Below are 22,554 nucleotides of genomic sequence, written 5' to 3' on the forward strand. Positions count from 1 at the left end.
TCTCCAGCCGTTGGCCCCCCAGGAGGGGCAAAAAATCGCCCCTTGGGGACGCACCGGTGCTAAACCGCGCACTGGGGGCGTGATGCCCCCCAGTCGCGGCCCCCCACGAGTTTTTAAAAAAGTCAAATACGGCGCAAGCATGACTCAAATTTAATGCAAACATCGGCGATTTCGTTCAAATTTAAACATACTTTACAAAAAAGGGAAAAACTACCACGGGCTACCCCCGCCGTCTCCCTCGCCGCCCGCCCACGCGGTTCTACATGCCGAGGAGGCGGTAGAACCGTGTGTAGTCACCGCCGTCGTCGTCGTCGCCCCCGCCTACGCCTCCACCGTCCCTGCTGCATCCCTCCCCCGGTTGGCGCGGCGGGTTGGACGGTCCGGGGGCGTCGTCGTCGTCGTCGCTGTCGAGGACCATGATGCAGTGCTCGTCCTCGCGCCCACGCTTGCGGGCGGCGATCTCCTCCAGGGCCCGGCGCTGCCGGACCATCTCGTCGCGGAGGTAGTCGTCCCGCGCCCACCGTAGGGCGTCCTCATCGGAGAAGCCGCGCTGGGCTATCTCCTCGTACTCCGAGGGGAGGCCGGGCTCCGGCTTGGGCTCGACGAGGACGAAGTGGCCGGTGGGGGAGGCGTTGTCGCCGATGCGGACGCCGGAGCTGCGGGTGCGTGCGCTGACAGGCGTGCCCTGGGGCTCCGGCTTGACGGCGCGGAGGTGGAGGCAGGAAGAGCCGTCGGACGAGGAGGAGGACCCCCCCGGTCTCCATGCGCCTCGGGGTCCAGGAGCTTCCCCGGCGGCGTGAGAAGGACGGGGGAGCGGGGTACTCGAGGCGCGGCGTGTTGCCGCCCTCGATGTACTTGAGGACGGCCTCCAACGTGCGCCCGGGCACGCCCCACCACCGACGCCGGCCGGCGGCGTTGAGCCTGCCGGAGGGCACGACGCCGTTGGTGGCCTCGAGTTGCTCGGCGTAACGACGGCGGAAATAAGGCTCCCAGAGCGGGCTGTCGGGGACGTACCGTGACCCCTCCCTCGCCGCACGCGACAGGGACGAGCGGATGCGTGCGATCTCCGCACGCCGCGCCGCGCCGATGGGTACCGGGGGCACCGGCACGCCGCCGGCGCTGATCCTCCATGCCCCGGGCACCCGCATGTCCGGCGGGACCGGGTACTCGGCCTCGAAAAGGAGGCGAGCCTCGTTCTCGTGGAGATGGCGGCGGCCGAAGCCGTTCGCCGCCGCGCCGTCGCCTGGGAAGCGCTCGGCCATTGCTGTGATGAACTGGAGACGGCGAGAGAGAGGAGAGGGAGGAACGACGACGACGAGAGAGTGTGAGATCGCCGAGTGCGTTGGGGCGCGTCTTATGTAGGCCGAGGCGCCGCCCGTGCGCGTGCCGCCGTGTGTACGCGTGGCGGGCGAGGGAGGGCGAGGGACGCGCGTCATCCGGTCTTCACTGCGCCGCCCGTGAGGCATCAATGGCGCAGACTGACCGGCGCGACAGCGCGGCAGCTTTGGCATTGATTCGCCGCGGGAAACGAGGCGATGAGGATGACGAAGGGCCGAGAAGAGAGCCGTGTCGCTGACGCAGCGGGCCCGCGGCTGTTTTGCGGCAAAACAGTTTGCCCCAGCACCCCAGGCACCCCCCAGCACGCCGGGTTCGGCCTGGATTCGTCGGCGCTGTTTTCGGCTCAAGCCGGCGAAAATCGGGTTCCTGAGACGTGACTGGGCCAATTTTTCGGCGCCGGCGTAAAAAAAACGACTGAAGAGGCCTTCCTGGGACGCGGCTGGAGATGCCCTAAGGCCTCGCCGCTTCGCCTTCAGGCACGGCGGGGTCGGCTCGCCCCCGTCGCCGCCCACTTCGACACCACCCCAGGGCACCGCCCCACTTCCATCGATCTGGCAACAGCTTTGCTCTGCTGCAGCGACGTGCTGCCCCAATATCCCGTACAGCTCGGGTTCCGAGGCGGAGGCAGAGGGTGAGGAAGCGCAGGCGCTGGCGCTGCAGCTCGCGGACAAATCGAGGGAACTGCCCGTGGCGCGGACGGCGGGCGGTCGGGCGGGCGGTCGGGCAACGAGAGCTAGGTATGTCATGTGATTGCATTTCTGACTTTTTCGTAGCTTAGGTGCCAACTCGCGTACCATGGACATGCTTGGATGATTTGGTAGAAGAAACAAGTACTGCAATTTGAATCCACATCCTTGCAATAGAGATTGGGGAGTAAAAGGCGGAATTCTTAGGCGGTAATGTGTAAGCAGTCTTAGGGTTTGTGTGGACTTAATGTGGAAGGGGACGCGTCATGCTTGAAAACTCGTATATGTAGTAAACAAGCAGTATTTGAAGCTGGATATGATAATTACTGAATTGCAGTCTATGTATGATCAATGACGATGCCAGTTAAGCAAATTACCAACATTATCTAAGCAGATGCAAATTACCAACACAGTAGGCGTTTTCGTTTCACCGTCCAGATAAGAGGCTTGTCTCTGACATCCTGCCGGCATGATCAGACTGGAAGTTCCCCTCGTTGCTTATCGCTGGAACTCCAGAAATCGCTAACTGGAACAACCTTGGAACCGCAGGCAAGCACAGTTTGAGCCTTGAAACAACCTCAGTCATGGTCGGCCTGTTGATGGCTGCGTTTTCGACACAGTCCATGGCAAGGTCTACCACACTCTGCAGAGAACTGGCATCATACTGATCCAACAACCTCTTGTCCACAACTTCGTGAATACTGCCTGTAGCAATCTTTTGGCGCGTCCAGTTTGTTAGATGGATGGTTTGAGGGTACACCAGCACCGGGGGCTGGCCAGTGATGATCTCCAAGAGTACGATACCAAAGCTGTAAACATCTGCCTTGACAGTGAGCTGGAAAGTTGCATGGTACTCGGGGTCAAGGTAGCCAAGAGTGCCAGCAGCAACAGTAGATATGTGTGTGCGAGCTTCATTAAAGGCCCGTGAAAGCCCAAAATCAGATATTATCCTCACCAGGTTCTTGTCCAGAAGGATGTTGGGGGTCTTCACATCTCTATGAACTATTGATGGGGTGCATGACTTATGTAAATACTCCAGTCCTGTAGTTTATTGGAACACATACTTTGTCAACACACACAGATATACACGAAATAAATGTAATAAACACATATTTGAATGTGGACCTTGTGCAGCATCAAGTGCAATATGAAGTCACTGTTCCCAATTCAAACTATGATCATCTCCTGCATCAAAACATACCAAATTAATGCAAGTACCGTTTGACACATGCATGGTAGAATAAATATCAGTTTTTTGTAATGCTTGAACATATTTAAGCTAACAGCTGATATGTTACACATGCAACTATTCACCAATAACCATACCATCAATTGGTGCATTAAGAATAAAAAACTCTGCATAATAGGCCCTTTGATCTTTGAAAGGTCACTGCCTTTCCTTCTCATTACCAGGGCACTTCTTTATATACAGATTTAATTAGCAAGAGAACTAAGCTATTGAAGTATTAATTTAAGACGTGCCTCTTGCTATGTTTCTTACTGGTTTTTGAAAGATCTACACGTCTATAATTTGTGATTATCATGTCATGGTTATTTCTCTGAGAGTGTAACTGTGGTCGCCCCAATTTGTTATCAGTCTATGTGACTAGAACCTGCGGCTCTAAAAATGCAGCTATGGTCGTCTCACTTTTTAGTACGGTGTCTATAACACAATAATTAGGCCCGCCAGCACCAACTCAACTGCATTGACAAGTAGCAGCAATAACAGTCTAGGAAATCAACTACAACTTTAACCTGGAGATTCAGTTTTAGCTCAGTAGGATGTCAAAGCATATAGATGGTCCCTATATATATGAAATGTAGTAGGTGGTTAACCAAAGCTGTTGGCATCTGAATCGCTGTTTAGTTGGTTTTGCAGGAAATAAAACTCTGACTTGGTTAACTTGCTTTTTAGACTGAACAAATTTTATTTTTGATTCAATGATTCAATTTTACTAAATTAAAGTACAGATGGTCCCTGTAAAAATTGTAATACAAGTTAGTGATCGTAAGTTCATAACAAAACTGCAAGTAGGTTGGCCATACCTATATCAAGTAGTCAACTATGCTGAATAGAAACTTCTAAGAAAAGTTAAGAGAAAAACCTCCTCTTAAAAGTTGTTGGAGATTTCCTCTGGGCATGAAATCATAAACGAGTGCTAGGCATTTCTTGTTTTGGCAATATCCTTCCAAAGTCACGAGATTCTTGTGATGGACTTTGGACAATGTTTGCACCTGCGGCAACGGATATAATTAGAAGCATCCTAGAGCTGAAGCCAATTACATCAATTTATTGAATATGGAGTGTGGAAACTGTTTAGATGGCTTGCAAACTTATAGTTTACTTTCTAGTAAAGAACTCAATGATATGGCTTGTTTTCGTATTATACCTCGGGGAGGAAGTCTGTTGACTTTGCTATTGATGTCTCCATAAGCACCTTAACAGCTACTTCATCACCATTTTCCAGTATGCCATGGTAAACAATACCGAAACCTCCTTTTCCAATGATTGATTGGAAGTCCTTAGTCATGAGCTTCAGCTCTGCATATGTGAACCGTCTGATATCAATGTGTAGGGGAGTTTCCTCTTCATATGTAGCATAGTCCTCATGGTCCCCCGAGTTCCCTGCAAAGTCAGAAAGTAAAGGTTTGAAGCTATTGTCTAATATCTATTGCACACTGCCTTGATGAAAAGGGAATTTAGGGGAGGAGTGTTTGCTTACCTTTATGGCATAATTTCCAGAGTATGCACATCACTACTAGGAGGGATACCAATACCACTGGAACTATCACTGCGATGAGCACGGCAGGGGTGGTGTGCTTCTTCTTATTTGAACAGTACATATCTTTTACTTTTGAGCATATGGGATTGCCTTCTAGTCTAGTGACACAACTGTACAACATATAAAAGTGTAATTAAGTTATCTCAAAATCTGCTACAATAGCTCTATGCAGTTATGATTATAACGTGCCTCCATTTTCTAACACAACTAACCTTCTGATAGTACTTCTAAACAGAACTAACCTCTAAAAGAACAAACTGCATGGTTTCTAGATCACTATTACTGGTACATTCGTATCTGGCTCTCGTATCGAAAGCCCATAGGTGATAAAGCATTTGTAGTTATTAGATGCTAGTAAATGTAACTGATGGTATGATTGGATCAATACAATGATCTCCAGAATGTGGCTTGCCACACTTTGTGGTGCCCGAATCGGCCACCACAACGTAGTCAAAAGCTCAAAATTGGTTGGAGTTTATGTGTATGACAAAGTGGGGCATGACATTAAGCTAGAGAAAGTCGAACTTGCCTAACTCTAGCTTGGCAAAGTATGTTATGAACCAAACACGCATTTAGCTTCTCAACTGTTTTTAACCAATGCACTTGCATTAATACGTTGTATGTGCAAAGACTGTTGCTAAACCTTAAATTGGTATGCATCATTAATCTATAAAACCAACCTTGGGTTGAGCAATTTCATTTTGATGCAGTTGTTCAGCTTGTTACAACAGATCATATCGAGTAAGCAGTCGTGCAACAGAGCATACCAAACCTTAAGTCTAGCAGACCGGCCTGGAATCTTCGAAGAATATAACTGGGGATTGGTCCCTCGAGCTTGTTATTTGCCAAATTACTGAAAAATAGTAGCTGGAATCATTCATGTAAAATTTATGTCATTAATCAAATACTGCTCAGCACAGGGACTTACAGAACTGCTAGTGACTTTATTTGACAGTCTGGAATGGTGCCCACCAGATTGTTATATAATTTGTTATTAGGGTCACAAAAGATGCCAACATGATTTCATTTGGCGCATCAATATTATGTCATAGGTATCACTTACAAATTTTCCAGTGATGTCATGTTCAAAAGTGATATGGCTAATCCACCTTCCAGTCCGCTGCTAGACAGATTTCTGCAAGATATTCATCTTAATAAGTACTCCCAAATTCATTTCTGATAGCGCCGAACTAATATGTATTTTTAAGACATTGTTTCTGTGCTTCAGGTTTGAACCAAATTAAGGGACTGTATGTAATCCCACATTTTGATATACCTCTTAACTGAATTGATTATACTTTTTTTTATCATTATCAATATACCTCATCAATTATTCTAAAATACTTCAATACAAGTGTAATAAAAATAATATCATGGGAGCCCTTAGTCTTTCTGTTTTTGCAATATACCCCTTTTATGTATAGAAAATTTGTATATGTGCAAATCGAAGGAAATATATGGACCAAATGTTTTTTTTATAGAACTCACTTGAGTATACAGTAATATAGTTTATTAGGAATAAGAGTACTGGTCCTGGTTACATTCTTACACTCGGACAATCCTTGGATTCTTGTTGCTACTGGAGTAGCTGCAAGTCAAACCTTCCCAGGTATACTCTCTTGGGGAGCATGGATCTCCGTTCCAGTCTATTCTTGTCAAATTGTAGTGTGCTTTTACTTGTTTCATGTAATTGACTGCAATAACAAAAAGAGAATGAAAACAAACATGACTGGATTAATGGCAAATATATATGTTGGGCATAAGATTATTGTAGTATTAAGCATGATATAATAACAGCATAAGAAGATACATTATCATTTCATTTTATAAGGCTGAATAAATTGTATAAGTTTACTTATCTACTATGGTCTTCCTCGTGGCTAATTAGCATTTGACATGTACTCCCTCTGTAAACTAATATAAGATCGTATATATCACTGATCTTATATTAGTTTACAGAGGGAGTAGAATATAGTTTACTCAAAAGTTGAGTGCACAAATTAGTAGATCACTGATCTTATATTAGTTTACAGAGGGAGTAGAATATAGTTTACTCAAAAGTTGAGTGCACAAATTAGTTAGGATAATCTTGTTTCTGTAACTTCAGTGAAGAAGATCTTGACTATGTCAAATGGAGTCGGGAATCCTTAGGGGTCTACACACCGAGAACTTGGTCATTAACATCTATTCTATTATGTACTAAAAGTATACCACAACAGAAAAATAGCACAATACAAAAAAAAGGTGAACACGAAAACTATCACAAAAAAGGCAAAACATTCGGCCATTGGTCTGGTGGCACTTTTATAATCAAGACCGTTAGGTTTTCATAAACGTACCTATACAGATCATGACAATTAGATGTTCATAACTGCGAATAAACAGATCATGGCCATTAGATTATCATAACTGTATGTAAACATATCACAACCACTAGATCTCCATAATTGTACCTAAACAGATCTCAGCCATTAGATTATCATAATTGCACTTAAACATATCACAACTATAGATCTTCGCACCTAAACAAACCAGGCCCAGAGATCTGCATAATTCTCCCTAAACATATAACAATGAGTACATTACAACAAATCACCACATTGGCCACTATATCATGTATGTAACCACCACTTTTAGGAAATTTAACAAACAAACAAAAATCGCTTTCTTCAAGCTTGCTGTCTACGACCACTCAAATAACATAACATTGAAATCGATAATATACTAGAAAAATCTCTCATATATGATTCCACAGCTAGTATTTAATGAGGCTTGTTTCAGCGTTAATTGTATGTATTTTCATTCAAAGTTAACTGTTGCTGGTGTCATGTGCAAATTGTACCGCAGACGGAGATGATACTGTGATTTCCATGTAGTTTATTGGACTCGCAGCAGTCAATACATTTCTTTTTTGACTTAGCACTGAGGGACGACAACTCAGCCTTTTGTTCACTTGGCATCTTCTGATAGAAAGATACCATGTGTACGTTTGTTCTTATATTATCTATTTGAGGCTATAAGAATGTACAGAGATGTGATTGCAAGTTCATTTTCTAATTAGTAGTTCCTCCGTCCCATATTAATTGACGCTCAAACGGATGTATCTAGCACTGAAATATATCTGTTTGAGTGTCAATTAATATGGGACGGAGGGACTATGATTGACTTGGCAATAAATCTCCAAATGATCTCCATTAGATGGTTAATAATTTTTAATAGTACAAGCTTGAGGTGTATGCTCAATTATTCATTACATAATAGTGTCAAATTCTTGTGTTGCTACAACTTTGATACTGAACTAAAAATCACAAAAGCTATGGTCAATGCAAAGTTGTAAATTCAAGATTTTTCTTGAAAGTGAACCATTTTTTTCTATTGGAGTTTCTCCTTGCTACTAGATTTTAGCATAATCAGTTCCCCTTTTAGGATTGAGAATTTGTCTCGTTTCCAAATATGTATGCTTTCTTATTTTATGTTTATATGTGCCAACAAAATTGTTTGGTGATCCACAGTCCCTCAGAGTGGTACTGGATTACTTCCATGCACAGATGGTGCACAGTTGTCATTTAATTGTCCGCTGCCTGTGTGGGTTAGTGCTTGTAATACTTCAACAACGGGTTTACCACCTCTTTCAGTTAGTGCATCATTGAACTGATCTCTCAATGCCCGCTCCAGCAAGGTCCAAATGTTGGCATTAAATTTGTTTCAGATGATTTCCCAATTGTACACTACAATGTCTCCTAGTGGCAACACATGATAATTTTGTACCATACTTGCAGTTAATTGCAAATTTTGGGAAAGAAAGAAAAAGAGGGATGCATCATATGTTTTCTGGAAGGCGATGCAGTCTACCTATCCTCATCTGATGAACATGAAACTATGACATGAACTAAGTGAACATAAATTATGACTTTTTTTCTCTCTCTACATTTTTGTGGATCTATATGCTGTTCCTAAATTAAGTTGATAGACCCTTCTCTGTTCAAGCTATTGTAGAACATGAAACGATATACTTTGCACATTACATGGTGGATTTTAGTCTTTTGCAACAGTGACCCAATATTTTCTTTTGTCGAAGGTAAAAGGTAGGGCTGCGAACTATCACAAGAGTACACTGCCACCTAAGCAAAAAGAGGATGTGGCACTGCAATTAAGGATGTGAGAAGATTCTAGTATCATAACACGTCAAACAAGAAAAGTTAATTAGTAGATCCTAGCTACAATCTGGTATTGAGATTTTGTGCATGATACTAGTCTATGATACTATCTAGGGATGAAAATGGAGCACAAATGGATGGAACCGAGTGCAAGCAATGACCCCAGCACAAAGTAATAGATACAATCAACACAACATTGAAGGCCCCCCACCCCACCCAACAGACACAAACACACACAAAAGCGTGGTACTTTAAAACAACTCCCTCCGTTCCAAATTATAATATGGTCTAACTTTTCCTGAATCAGATGTATGTAGACACATTTTAGTGTGTTCACTTATTTCAGTCCGTACGTAGTCTATATTAAAAATATCCAAAGCAGCTTAAATCTAAACGTTAATACCAAACATTTTTTTTGTAAATCAAAGGATATAATACGATTAAATCTTATGCCATACTCAAAGTACTATTTTTTGGGCTTGGCATGTTTAAATGTACATGTCTAGGTTTTCTTGGATTCTCTAGGATTAGTTTGGTTTTCTTGGATTCTCTAGGATTAGTTTGGTTTCTCTTGGAAATGTGTCATTCATAGTAATAATAACTATGTAACAGTTTGCAACAAAAGCAAGAAACCGCGTTGGCATCTCAAATGTATATACTCTTCTTACAAGAATTAGATTATTAAAACTATAAGTAAGAGGTGACTAAAGCATAGCCCACGCAAATAACTGTGCTAGATTGTTTAAAAGCAGGAATCTGTAGATACACTTCAGGCAGTTTAAGCAGGTGAATATACTGCATGATGATAATGCGAATGTACCACATACATGACATATGTGTCATAAATGTATATGTGTAATAAGTGTGCAATATCCAGATCGATGATCGGTCTTACCATCCTCGGAGTCAGTGGTGAAGTTTTCCTTCCGAAGGAGTGAGTACACCTCGAACGCGTTGATGAGCGGGGGGAGGCTCGAGCCGCGCGTCTTGTTCAGGGTGTACACTGCATCGCCATTATACAAGAACTGCCCACTGTTGTACAAACTACTGGCCTGTAATCGCGACGGGGAGAAGCCCCGATGTAGTACATCGCCGGCATTGTAGATGTCAAAGCTTCTCTGCATGTTGTTACCACTGATTTCAGCAAAGTGGAAGATTGGGAGAAGGCGGACGCTCTCGGGAACAACATTGGGACCCAGTGACGCGTTAATCACGATGAGGAGTAGTTCGTGTCTAGGGTCGTGGCCTTCTGGAAGATGGCCATCGGCACATTGAAGTAGTCGTCGCCAGGGAGAATCTCCACTTGACTGCTAGTGTTCAGGTTGATCCAGGGGTAAGAATTGAGTGCCCACTGCTCCCAGAACCGGTCGTAAGGGTCCACTGGATATCTGCATCGCACACAAAAGACAAGGGAAATCATGTAAATAGCTAGCTAGCACGATACCACTGCCTTTTGGTTCCATTGGAGCTGGTAATCTCACATTCTTGGCAAGTTGAGATGTACTTTGTTTTCTGTTAGAAGTAGTTGTGGGATTCAGAAAGCATAAGAGCATTGACAGGCCAACAGATTTTAAAACCATTGACAGGCATAATTCAGTTATGATCCAAAAATATGATTGATGTCAGTCTCACCTTGTGATAAAGTTAGTGGCTTCACCGAATCTGATCCGTCTAAAGTAGCCCACTGATACGGAAGTATTCACAAAAGGGTACATCGCATCTAGCAGTGGCCTCAGCTCCAACGCAGACACGGATGGAGTCCCTAAACCGAAGTTTATCAGGCAGACTGACACAGAGTCGCCCGGAGCAACGGTGAGCACCTCCTTCCATAATGTGTTTGATGGATCCATATTTGTTAAGTTCAGCGTATCCCAAAAATTGACGCCGATATGGAGCCCAAACAGAAACAAAGTCCCGTCCACAGTCCTGTTCAACCCATCGTAGTCTCCGTAAGTAAACAAGGCCCTCAGCAAAAACTTTTTACCAGTGGTGGATGGCAGCGTGTAGCAATTCCGTGAGCCGTTGGGGAAGCTCCTCAAGGTTTTTTGGCTCTCATATACCGCACCAGACATGAACTCTGCTGCTATTTGGTGGGTCAAACCTCCCTCGACGAATCCAACATCGGACAGGAGCTGTATTCCTCGTATGACGCTGTCCTTGTAGGGGCTAGTGTTTCTGTACCCACAGTCGAGGCTTATGAATCCTGCATAACGGAGAATATGTATCGATTTCATGTGCTTGAAGTTTAAGATATGCTCAAAGATCAAAACCTGTGCGACTAGGGACCCAATAGCTAATAATATGTGAGTGTTAAGATCTTAGTAAACTGAGATTTCTTAAGTTGGACTGAAGTAAACTGAACTGTGCATGCAGAGCTTACAGAGGAGCAGGGATCTAGAAGAGAAAAGCATTACCAGAGGTAGAAGACTGGCCATGGACTCGAGTCATCGTGATCAGGATGAGCAGCAGCAGTGCCAAGATCCATGTCGGCATTCTACTTGCCAAGCAACTGAAGCTGATCACCATGGTATTCCTCGGTTCATGCAATGTTCTGTTCTGAAGTAATCATGCAAAACTAAGAGGCTACAAATGACTTATGTATGAGTTATTTGGCAGATAGACACAAGCAACGCAGTTTAGTACTACAGGATCTGGATTGACTTGGCCTCGGCACTTGATTAACAATGTGGGGAAACAGAGCGGTCTGTTCATCAGTAGGTAACCATCTCGTGAGAGCAATCATCTAAGAAAGGAAAGTGCAACTTGCCATGGATTTTAGTTTAACAATCTCTGCCTTGACGTACTGCCCATCAGCATGATAACGAAGTGCCAGTTTGAAGATTCGTGCATTTTGGCGAATCATGCAAGCAGCTCGCTCCTACAAGCTATAGCGACGCCTGCTGACGTTTCTCTGAACCAGTCTTCTGTGCTAAATTAAAAAGAGAGTGGCAGAGTGTAGTTCAGTAGTTACAAGACAAAAAGAAGAGGACAACTTGCAAGGCCAGTTCAATGACGTTGCGGTAAAAAAAATGTTTGGTACTGTTATTTAAAAATATACATTCAACGTGTATTTGAAAAATGTTGAACACTTATTAAAAAAATTTAAAAACATGTTTATGAAGAAATATTATTCATGTATTTGAAAATTGTTAAACATGTATAAAACTATATTTTAAAAAATATACAATATGTATGAAGAAATAGATATCAAAACATACATTTGAAAAAATCTTATTCATTGGAAATTTTTAAACGCATATAAAATGTTCCTGATGTATATGAAAAATGTGTACAAAAAATTTATACATGTTTTAGAAAATAAATAAAAAAAGTGAAGAAAATCAAAGGATAAAAATAAAAAAATCTACGAAAACCAGAGAAAATAAAATAAAACCGCTGCAAACAGTGGAAAAAAATCATTAAGAAACCACAGAGGGAAGAAAAAAAACACGCGTTCTCAGCTACAGTGTTGGGCTGGCTCTGTAGCCCCCGCGCAGAGGCGAGCAGGAGCTCTTGCCTCGCAGTAGGCGATAAATGGCTCTGGCGGTAGAAAATGGCATCGGCCTAGATTGGGAAGACCCGTAACAAGGCCCGTAGCCCCTTCGCCGTCAGGCACGGCACTGGCCGCCGGCGCCGCCCACTTCGACTCCACACCATGGCACGCGCCACGGGCATCAGTCGGGAAAAAGCTTGCTGTGCTGCCCACTATCTCTTGTCCAGCTCCGGTTTCGAGGCGGAGGCCGAGGGGGAGTGGGCGGAGGCGCTGCCCCTCGCGGACAAGTCAAGGAACAGCGCCGAGAGCTAGGTATGTCATGTGATTGCATTTCTGCCCTTTCATAAGCTCAGGCCCTCAAGCGCCAACTCGCGTACCATGGCATAATAACGTTGTGTTAGACTCCGGAGATGCGCAGATGATTTGGTAGAACAAACAAGTACATAAGTACTCCCCCCGTTTCTAAATATAAGCCTTTTTAGAGACACTTCCCTTTTTCAGTGGGCATGATCTGAACCCAGGGGCATCTGCATCTACTTTTCAAAAAATGCATTTTAAGTACGTTTTAAAATCTTAAAAAAATCAAAAGAAAATTCCATGCATACATGTTCACAAATGTGTGTGCACGACGCAAAGTTTTGTGCAAAAATATGTTTTTGTTTTGTCTCCGAAAAAAGACAAATTTCTGTGCTTCTAAATAGCGTTTTACGACATAATTTTTTGTCTTTTTTGCACAGGCCATAAAAAAAGTTATTTTTCCGTGAAACTTTATGCACACACATAGAACATGAATACGTACCATGCAGCCCTTTTCGGAATTTTTTAGCATTTAGAAATGTGTTTTTTAAAGTGGGTTCATATCTACCTGGGTTCATCCATGCACTTTCCTTTTTAGAGATTCCAATATAGACTATGTACGGAGCAAAATGAGTGAATCTGCACTTCAAAATATATCTATATACATTCGTATGTACTTCGTATTGAAATCTCTAAAATGATTTATATTTAGAAATGGTGGGAGTACTTTGCTTTGAATCCACAGCCTAGTGAGCGAGGTTGGGGAATAAAAGGAGGAATTCCTAAGCGGCAATGTGTAAGCAGCCCACTTGTCCTAGGATTGAGGTGTGTGGATTTAATGTATAAGCACCAATTAATCGACCACCAAGTTCTCAAATGGAAGGGGATGCTTCATGCCTGAAAACCATTACCGGCAGTAAACGAGCAGTATTATAAACTGAAAATGACACAATTACTGAATCATCTTTTTTTTGCCGGGACATTACTGAATTTCGTTATAAACTGAAAATGATACAAGTACTGAATTCTGATTTACGGACGATATGGTGATGCACTTAAGTAAATTACCAAAAGTTATCTAAGTAGATGCCACAAAAAACACAGTATCCCTTTCACCGTCCAGAAAAGAGGCTCGTTTGTGACATCCCATTGGTATAGCCAGACTGGAAGGAGCTCCCCCCGTTGCTTGCTCCTGAAATCATCAGCTGGAACTGCCTTGGAATTTCACTATCCATGGAGTAGGTACGTCGAGGGGTCGCAGAAGCAGACTGCTTTTCACTTGAAACCGCTGGCAACAACCCTTTGAGCCTCGTGGCAACCACAGTCATGGTTGGCCTGTCGATGGCTGCGTTTTCCACGCAGTTCATGGCAAGGTCCACCACGCTCTGCAGGGAACTGGCATCGTACTGATCCAGCAGCCTCTTATCTACAACATCGTGAATGCTTCCCATAGCTATCTTTTGGCGCACCCAATTTGGTAGGTGGACGGTCTGAGGGTCCATTAATAGTGGGGGTTGTCCGGTGATGATCTCCAAGAGCACGACGCCGAAGCTGTAAACGTCTGTCTTGACAGTGATTTGGTAAGATGCATGGTACTCGGGGTCGATGTACCCAGGAGTGCCAGCAGCAGCAGCAGTAGATATGTGCGTGTGAGCATCGTTAAAAGCCCGCGAAAGCCCAAAATCAGATATTATCCCCACCAGATTCTTGTCCAGAAGGATGTTGGGGGTCTTCACATCTCTGTGCACTATTGATGGGGTGCATAACTCATGTAGATACTCCAGTCCTGCAGTTTATTCAAACCCGTACTTTGTCAACACACATACATGACCTAGAAAAGAAGAGAACACACACATACATACATGGCCTAAAGGCAAACACACAACTGAAATGCGGACCTTGTGCAGCATCAAGTGCAATATGGAGTCGTTGTTCCCAATTCAAACTATAGTTACCTCCTGCATCAGTACATACCTAATTAATGTGAGTTCCATTTGATATGTTCATGGTACTAGCATAAATACCAATTTCTGTAATTTTTGCACATATCTAAGCTAACTAATACATGCACTTTGATCTTCAAGAGATAACTGCTTTTCCTTTCCTCTAGTGGAGCATTTTTATGTACAAATCTAATCAGCGAGCGAACCAAGTTATTGACATATTCTTTGAACACATACCTCTCTAGTTTTTGGTTTGTTGCTGGCTTTGAAAGATGTACATGTTTATAATTTGTGGCTATCATGCCATGTTTAGGACCTATGACTAAGAATGTGACTGTGGCAGCCCCAATTGTTTACCTGATATTTATGATCATGCCATGACTATGACATTAAGATATGCTGCTCTGCGAATGCAGCTATGGTGGCCGCAATTGTTAGTACATTATCTACACAGAGTAAATTTGGTCTACCAACTCAACTATATTGAATAGCAGCAGTAACACTTTAGTCAATCAACTACACCTTTAACATGGAATTCAGTTTAACATGAATACCCTGATTGCAGTACAATGTCAAAGCCAGAGTAGCTTGGTTTTATAGTTTAATTTTTTATAGTAAGACTAGGTCATGTCAAATTAGTGATAATAATTAACTGCAAGCCTAAGTCAGCTATGCTTGATAGGAACACTAATAAAAGTTAAGGGAGAAACCACCTCTTAAAAGCTGTTGAAGATTTCCTCTAGGCATGAAATCATAAACAAGTGCTAGGCATTTCTTGTTTTGGCAATATCCTTGCAAAGTCACGAGATTCTTGTGATGAACTTTGGACAAGGTTTGCACCTGCGATAATTGATAGAGTTACCAAACATCCTAGACCTGAAGCCAGTTGCATTGTTTTATCGAATATGGACTGTGGAAATGATTTTGTAGGTTTTGCAACCTTAATTTTGTCTTGAGGAAAGTAATGACGTGGCCTAGTTGGTTTTGTGTTATACCTCAGGGAGGAAGTCTGTTGACTCTGCTATTGATGTCTCCATAAGCACCTTAACAGCTACTTCATCGTCATTCTCCAGTGTGCCATGATAAACAGTACCAAAACCTCCTTTTCCAACGATTGATTGGAAGTTGTTTGTTATGTGCTTCAGCTCTGCGTACGTGAACCGTCTGATATCAATATGTAGTGGAGTTTCCTCTTCATACATAGCAGAATCTTCATCATCTCCTGACTTCCCTGAAGAGTCAAGAATTTGTTTTTTACATGAAAGTTTAGGTACGAAGCTGCTGTCTTCTGTTTACCATATTGCACTGATGAAAGGTAAATTTAGAGCATAGAATTTCGTCTTACCTTTCCAGTATAACTTCCAGAGTATGCCCATCACTACTAGGAGGGATACCAGTACCACAGGAACTATCACTGCGATAAGCACGGTAGATGTGGTCTTCTTCTTCTTCTTTGAACAGTATGTATCTTTGACGTTTGAGCATACAGGATTGCCTTCTAATCTAGTGATACAATTAAATATCATGCGTAAAAAATAAGCTCAAAAGATCTCAGCTTCTCTATAAAGCTATGATTAATTGATTATAACACACCTCTATGTTCTAACACAACTAACTTGCTAATAGTGCTTCTAAACATCTCTACCTTCCAAAAGAACAAACTACATGGTTTCTAAATCATGTGCAGTTACTTTTTTTTAGAAAAGGAGGATGACCCCCGGCCTCTGCATCTGGGAGATGCATACAGCCACTTTATTGATTATTCTCGAGGACCTTACAAAGTATTACAACAATGTGCCTGAATCCACCATCTTGGCAACACATGCCGCTACTCCTATCCAAAATGATGAAGGGGTGCTAGCTGGGCCACTACCCAAACCACTCACCTAAGCCTAACATCAAAAGCCGGAAGTCGAAACATATTCGGAAGCCCCAGCCGAGCCACATACTGGGTCTGGGGCACAATCCGGTCAGACGCACTCGTGTGTCGTCGCCGCCATCTTCCACAGGTCCGTCTTCAGATCATATTGAGGCTTCTACCTTGTCTGGCCACTCTGCTATCGACGTCACCATGACGCCAGACAGCAACCTCCTCCTGCGCGAATCCATCTCCGTGCATCGGACGCCGAGCCTCCACAACGCCATGCCGCCGATATCCGCCGCCATCGATGTGTGAGATGAAGCACCGCTCCACCATCCCCCAGCCAGCACTTACTCCAAAACGATGCCCCCAGGAGGGAAAGCGATAAAACGCCATCATCGTCCGATCCGGAAGACCCAGATCTAGGGTTTCCCCCGAAGCATCCCGAGCCTGATGACGCAGACTGCAACGACGATGCCTCGACAAGGGAACGACATCTAAGACGCCGCCATCGTCCGCCATGACCGTAGTCAGCGCGATTTTCATCGACAGTTGCTCCACCAGACGTGCGCCGACGTCGCTGGTCCCTTCAACCGGAGCAAACTCCAAAACAATGCCCTAAAGAGGGACTACGACGCAAAAGCGCCGCCATCGCTCGATCCCAAGGAGATCTAGGGTTTCCCCCGTAGTTGCCCGCGCTGTTAAGGGCCAGACAAGGGTAGAATCCCGCGGATCTGCCCAGCTGCCGACGAGTCGCACCCACCACCGTGCCGACGACTGACCAGCGATCAATCCGGCCGCGCCGCCGCGAACCGATCCGGTCACACCGCCGCCGTCCCTGGCGGCCGCGACGCACCAGATCGCAAGGCCTCCTGCCGCAGGGAATCAACGTCGCCGAGGTGCCGCCACCACCCACCGTGGCGACCGGCCCGCCGCCACGCTCCGGCCCGGCGGCGCCGGCCCGCGCCAGCCCCACCCGAGCGAGAGGGCTCGAGTCCCCGCCGCCGCCGGCGACGGCTAGGCTTCGCCTGGCCGCGCCCTTGGATGGCGGCGAGGGAGGAGGAGGAGGAGTGGGAGAGGTTCGGCGGCGATGGGATCTGGGGCCTCCCGGTCGCCCACGCGGGGGGCGGCTCGGGAGGGAGACGTACGGGACGGGACGGGATCTCAGCACTAATAGGTCCTTATCTACCTCTCATTTTGAAAGCCCATAGATGACAAAAGTATTTATAGTCACTAGATGCTAGTACATGTAATTAAAGGCACATTTGGATCGATAAAATGCACAGGGAAGTGTGTCTCGAAGATCTTTTTGTGGCATCCAGATTGGCCACCACAATTTGGTAAAAAAATATCAAAAGTTTATGTATATGCCAAGTGGGGATGCTCTGGCATAGTGCTAGCAAAGTGTGGCACGCCACAAGTATGCCACTAACCAAACAGTGGCCAGAAAAAGGCAAATTCAGATGCGTTTTAACTTTTAACCAATGCACTGCTATATGTGCAAAGATTCTGCTAAACCTGGAATTGTTTTCTTTGATAACCAACTTTATGCTGAGCCTATTCCTTTTAGGTGTAGTTGTTTAGTTTTAAGAAAAAAAATCTAGTAAGGAATTGTGCAATGGAGCATGGCAAAACCTTAAGTCCAGCGAACCGGCCTGAAATCTTTGAAGAATAGAATCAGGGATTGGTCCATCTAGCTTGTTATTTGACAAGTCACTGAAAAATGATAGTAAAAATCATTCATCTAAAATTTAACAATCAACCACAAATGTAATCAGCACTACCATCAACCACAGATGTAATCAGCATGTAGACTTACAGAAATTTAAGTGACTGTAATTGATAGTCTGGAATAGCTCCCGTCAAATTGTTGTGTGATAAATCCCTATATATATCGTTATTAGGATCACAAAACATGTCAACATAATTTCATTGAGCCCATCAATATTATGTGGTGGGCGCCACTTACAAGTTTTCAAGCGATGTCATGTTCATGAATGATATGGCAAATCCACCCCTCAGTCTGCTGGTAGACAGATTTCTGCAAAACCAACTCATTTTAATACAAGTCATCTTAATCTAGTGATAGCATCAAGCTAACATGGATTTTGAAGATAACGTAAATATTTTTATGTGGTTCAGGTCTACACTAAATTACATGTGCTTTCGGGTTTCAACTAAATTACATGTGTTTTCAAAATGTATATGATATAAGTCCTGGTTATGCTCTTACACTGTGACAATCCTCGGATTCTGGTTGCTCTTGGAGTAGTCGCAAGTCAAACCTTCCCAAGAATACTCTCTTGGGGAGCATGAATCTCCATTCCAGTTTCTTTGTGCCAAATTGTAGTGCGTCTTGACTTCTTTTATATACTTGGCTACAACAGCAAAAGACAATGGAAACAAATATGCGCGGCATAAAGTAGCTGTATAAGTTGGGTATGGGCGGCTTATATTGTATGTTTTTAGAAGATGAAAAGATTAGCTTAAGAAGTTGCAATATCATTACATATATATCCAAATATTATCTTATCATAGAACTGATAATTGTACTAATTCATTTATCATCTATGATCTTCCCATGGCACATTGGTATCAATTGACCTTAAGAAGATGGCTTACTCAGGAGTTGAGTGTACAACTAAATCTGTTGGTTGATAAATTTAATCCTATTACTCTAGTAAAGATCGTGACAATGTCAACTGGAGTTTGTTAATCTTTAGGGGTCTAGACAGCGAGACCTCGGTCATTAGCATTGGAAACTGCAAGATGATCATGTGAATCTGTCATACATGGCAAATGTGCAATGCATGTGCAGTATGTAAATTAATCTTACCATCGTCAGAGTCAGTGGTGAGATTATCCATCCGGATGAGCGAGTACACCTCCAAAGCGTTGATGAGTGGTGGAAGACTCGAGCCGCTCGTCTTGTTCAAGGTGAAGAATACATCGGCGTTGTGCAGGAAGTGCCCAATCTTGTACTTGCTGTCCATCTGGAATCGCGGCGGGGAGAAGTCTGGAAACAGCAAACCTTCGGCGCTGTAGATGTCAAACCTCCTGCTCAGGTTGCTGTTGCTGATATCAGCAAAGTGAAAGATCGGGAGAAGCTGTAGGCTCTTGGGGTCTAGATTGAGATCCGCTGCCACGGAGATGCGCATGCTGGAGTTGTTCATGTCTACGGTCAAGGCCTTCTCGAAGATGGCTGACGGCATGCTGAAGAGATTGCTGCTGGGGAGGCTGTCCACTTTATTGACAGTGTCCAGGTTGATAAAGGGGTAGAGAATTTTGTCGTAGCTTTCCCAGAACCGGTCATAATCATCTGTTGGATATCTTCATGGCAAACATAGACAAGGAAAAATAGATAAATAGGCAGCACATCATGCTAATGTTTTGGTATTTAGTATTTACTTAAAAGGCACTTGCTATAGGATTTAGCAATCCCAACTTCGTATCACCTTGAGATTTAATTTTTGTTACGTATACAACTTAAACGTAATTGCAGGATCTAGAGCCAAACACTTTAAATGCATTCGATCTGAATTATGCCTGTAAATGGTTCTATATTTAGTTTTTTTTACCCGCAAAAAAAAACTAAATATAGAACCATTGACAGGCATGATTCAGATCAAATCTTATAAATTAATAATGGATGGAAGCCTCGTCTCACCTTGTGATAGGGTCAGCGACGTTGCCAAATCTGATCCGCTTAAAGTAGCTGATTGACATTGAAGTATTCACAAAAGGGTACATGGTATCTTGCAGTGGTCTCAGCTCCAATGAAGACACGAAGGGAGTCCCTGTACCGAAGTTTATCAGACAGACCAACAGGTTGTTGCCTGGAGCAACAGTGAGCACCTCCTTCCATATGGTGCTTGATGGATCCATATTTGTCAAGTTCACCCCCTCCCAGAAATTGACACCGATGTGGAGCCCAAACCGAAACAAAGACCCGTCCATAGTTCTGTTCAACCTATCGTAGTTGCCGTAAGTAAATGTGGCCCTCAATAGATACTTCTTGCCAATGGTGGATGGCAGTGTATAGCAATTCCTTGAGCCGTCAGGGAAGCTCCTCAGGTTTTTTTGTTGCTCATTCGCTACACCAGACATGAACTCTTCCAAAATTTCGTAGCTCAAACCGCCGTCGACCAATTCACCATCAAAACGATACAGTATTTTTAGAGTGTTGTCGATGTAGGCACTAGTGTTTGTGAATCCACAATCGATGTTTACGAATCCTGCATAATGGAGAGAGTAAGTATCAGTTTCACGTGCTCCGAGTTTAAGATCTACCGAGAGCATCTCTAGCCCGTCCCTCGTAATTTCATTTAATTCCCCATTTTTAGGAATTAAACTTTTGTCCATCAAGCCCATCCCTCAAAACTTAATTTCCCAGATAGTTTTTTTGCACACAAATTCATTTCAAACACAAATTGAAACTAGTTCATTGCATATGAATCAACGGTATGACATTAAACATCAGACCTAGATCATACTGAGTGAACTCAATTGTATACCCATGTGGCAGTAAATACTCCGTTGGATCTTGAAAATCTAACGGCCAGATTCACACGGATTCGCCACCAAGCTCACAACCGTCTCCTCTTTCTTTGTGGTTGGTGTCAGAAGACGGTAGTTGAAGACCCTAGAGTTCCACGCGCATACCTCTTTATGGCTGCATACATCATTCTGATGCAGAGGCCAGGGGTAATCCTTTTTTTTTAAAACCTTTATTTTCTTCCCTGTGGGCACCATCCCGGTAATTCCTCTATCTATGACTATTTCTTGAACATGTCAGCACGTGAGGAGCCAAGCATAGCTATTCATAGGAGCGATTAGCCAATGACATCATAAGAGCATCACCGATTCGAGTACCTATAGTTAGTCCCGCTATTTTGAATGTAGAAGTACCTGATATGTTACATGCTTTTGCACGTACATCTTACTAGTATTCAGAAGTGCTCTTCTCAGAGAAAAATGGGCTAGAGGCCAGAGTTTTGGGGATGAAAAAAGCTGTTTTTTTTTAACTAAGAAATGACGGATCGGCTAGATGAGTGTTAATTCCCTAAACCAAAATGTTCTGTCCATATATATATGACTTTTGGGGGCTGGGCTAGAGATGCTCCAAGCAATGATCATGACATGTAATGGCTAGGCATGCGGTAGCTACTAATTTGTTGATTTCTGAGATTTTCAGTAAAGTGAGATTTCTTAAGTTGCACGCTGAAGTAAACTGAACTGTGGGTGCAGATGGAGCAGAGCTTATAAAGGTGCATGATATAGAAGGGTAAAAGCTCGGAGGATATGACATGAATTACCATCGGTAGTAGACTGGCCATGAACTTGAATCGTCGTGAGCAGGATGAGAAGCAGCGCAAAGGTCCATGTCAGCTTTGTACTTGCCGACCAACTGAAGCTGATCGCCATTTGGTGTTGTTCCGTTGTTGCAATGTTGGTAAGCAATCATGCAAATTAAGAAGCTTGGTATCCGCAACAAATGACTTGTGTACGCAGTTATATGGCCGAGGAAACCAAGTACAGTAACACAATTTAGTAGTATGCGGATTGACTTGACTTGACTTGGCCTCGGCGCTCAATTAACAATGTGGATGAAACAAAACGTTCTGATCATCAGTAGATGGCCTTTTCATGTAGGAAATGTAACTTGCATTTCACCTAAAATCGGAAAATGCAACTTGCCAAGTTGCCATGGAGTTTAGTTTGACTAGCTCGGTTCTAACCTACTACTGCCCGTCAGCGTGATAACGAGGTCCCAGCCCAGGATTGGTGCATTTTGGCGAGGAACCATGCAGGTAGCTCGCCCTTACAGCGACGCCCGCTGACATTTCTCTGAACCGGTCTTCTGTGGTAAATTCAGCGAGGGTAACAAAGTGTATATCTATGGTTACAAGACAAAAGTAAGAGGACAAGTTGCAAGACCAGTTCGACGATGTTGCGCCAAACCCAGCGTGACCTAACTAGGCTGACATAAAATGAGC

The 22,554-nt window shown here is 43.8% G+C and overlaps 1 protein-coding gene, 1 long non-coding RNA gene and 1 pseudogene across 2 annotated transcripts; 1 reads left to right on the forward strand and 2 right to left on the reverse strand.

Moving 5' to 3' along the window:
* The first annotated feature begins 1,937 nt into the window (after positions 1-1,937).
* LOC125545099 lies at positions 1,938-11,725 on the forward strand. Its single transcript, XR_007299896.1, has 3 exons — positions 1,938-2,075; positions 11,338-11,491; positions 11,581-11,725. It is a non-coding gene; the product is annotated as an uncharacterized LOC125545099 (long non-coding RNA).
* Positions 2,074-11,588, reverse strand: LOC125545098 (annotated as a pseudogene).
* Positions 11,726-13,563: 1,838 nt separating the features above from the next.
* LOC125545100 (senescence-induced receptor-like serine/threonine-protein kinase) lies at positions 13,564-22,119 on the reverse strand. Its single transcript, XM_048708967.1, has 12 exons — positions 21,874-22,119; positions 20,226-20,793; positions 19,395-19,888; positions 18,792-18,936; positions 18,528-18,599; positions 18,378-18,443; positions 18,194-18,274; positions 16,043-16,200; positions 15,693-15,928; positions 15,411-15,537; positions 14,653-14,712; positions 13,564-14,540 (listed from the first exon to the last, which is right to left on the reverse strand). The coding sequence occupies exons 1-12, from the start codon at positions 21,980-21,982 to the stop codon at positions 13,867-13,869; spliced, it is 2,790 nt and encodes a 929-aa protein (XP_048564924.1). The 5' UTR covers positions 21,983-22,119; the 3' UTR covers positions 13,564-13,866.
* Between the last annotated feature and the right edge of the window lie 435 nt (positions 22,120-22,554).

The sequence above is a fragment of the Triticum urartu genome, chromosome 3 (assembly GCF_003073215.2).
Source record: "Triticum urartu cultivar G1812 chromosome 3, Tu2.1, whole genome shotgun sequence".
Classification (NCBI taxonomy): domain Eukaryota; kingdom Viridiplantae; phylum Streptophyta; class Magnoliopsida; order Poales; family Poaceae; genus Triticum; species Triticum urartu.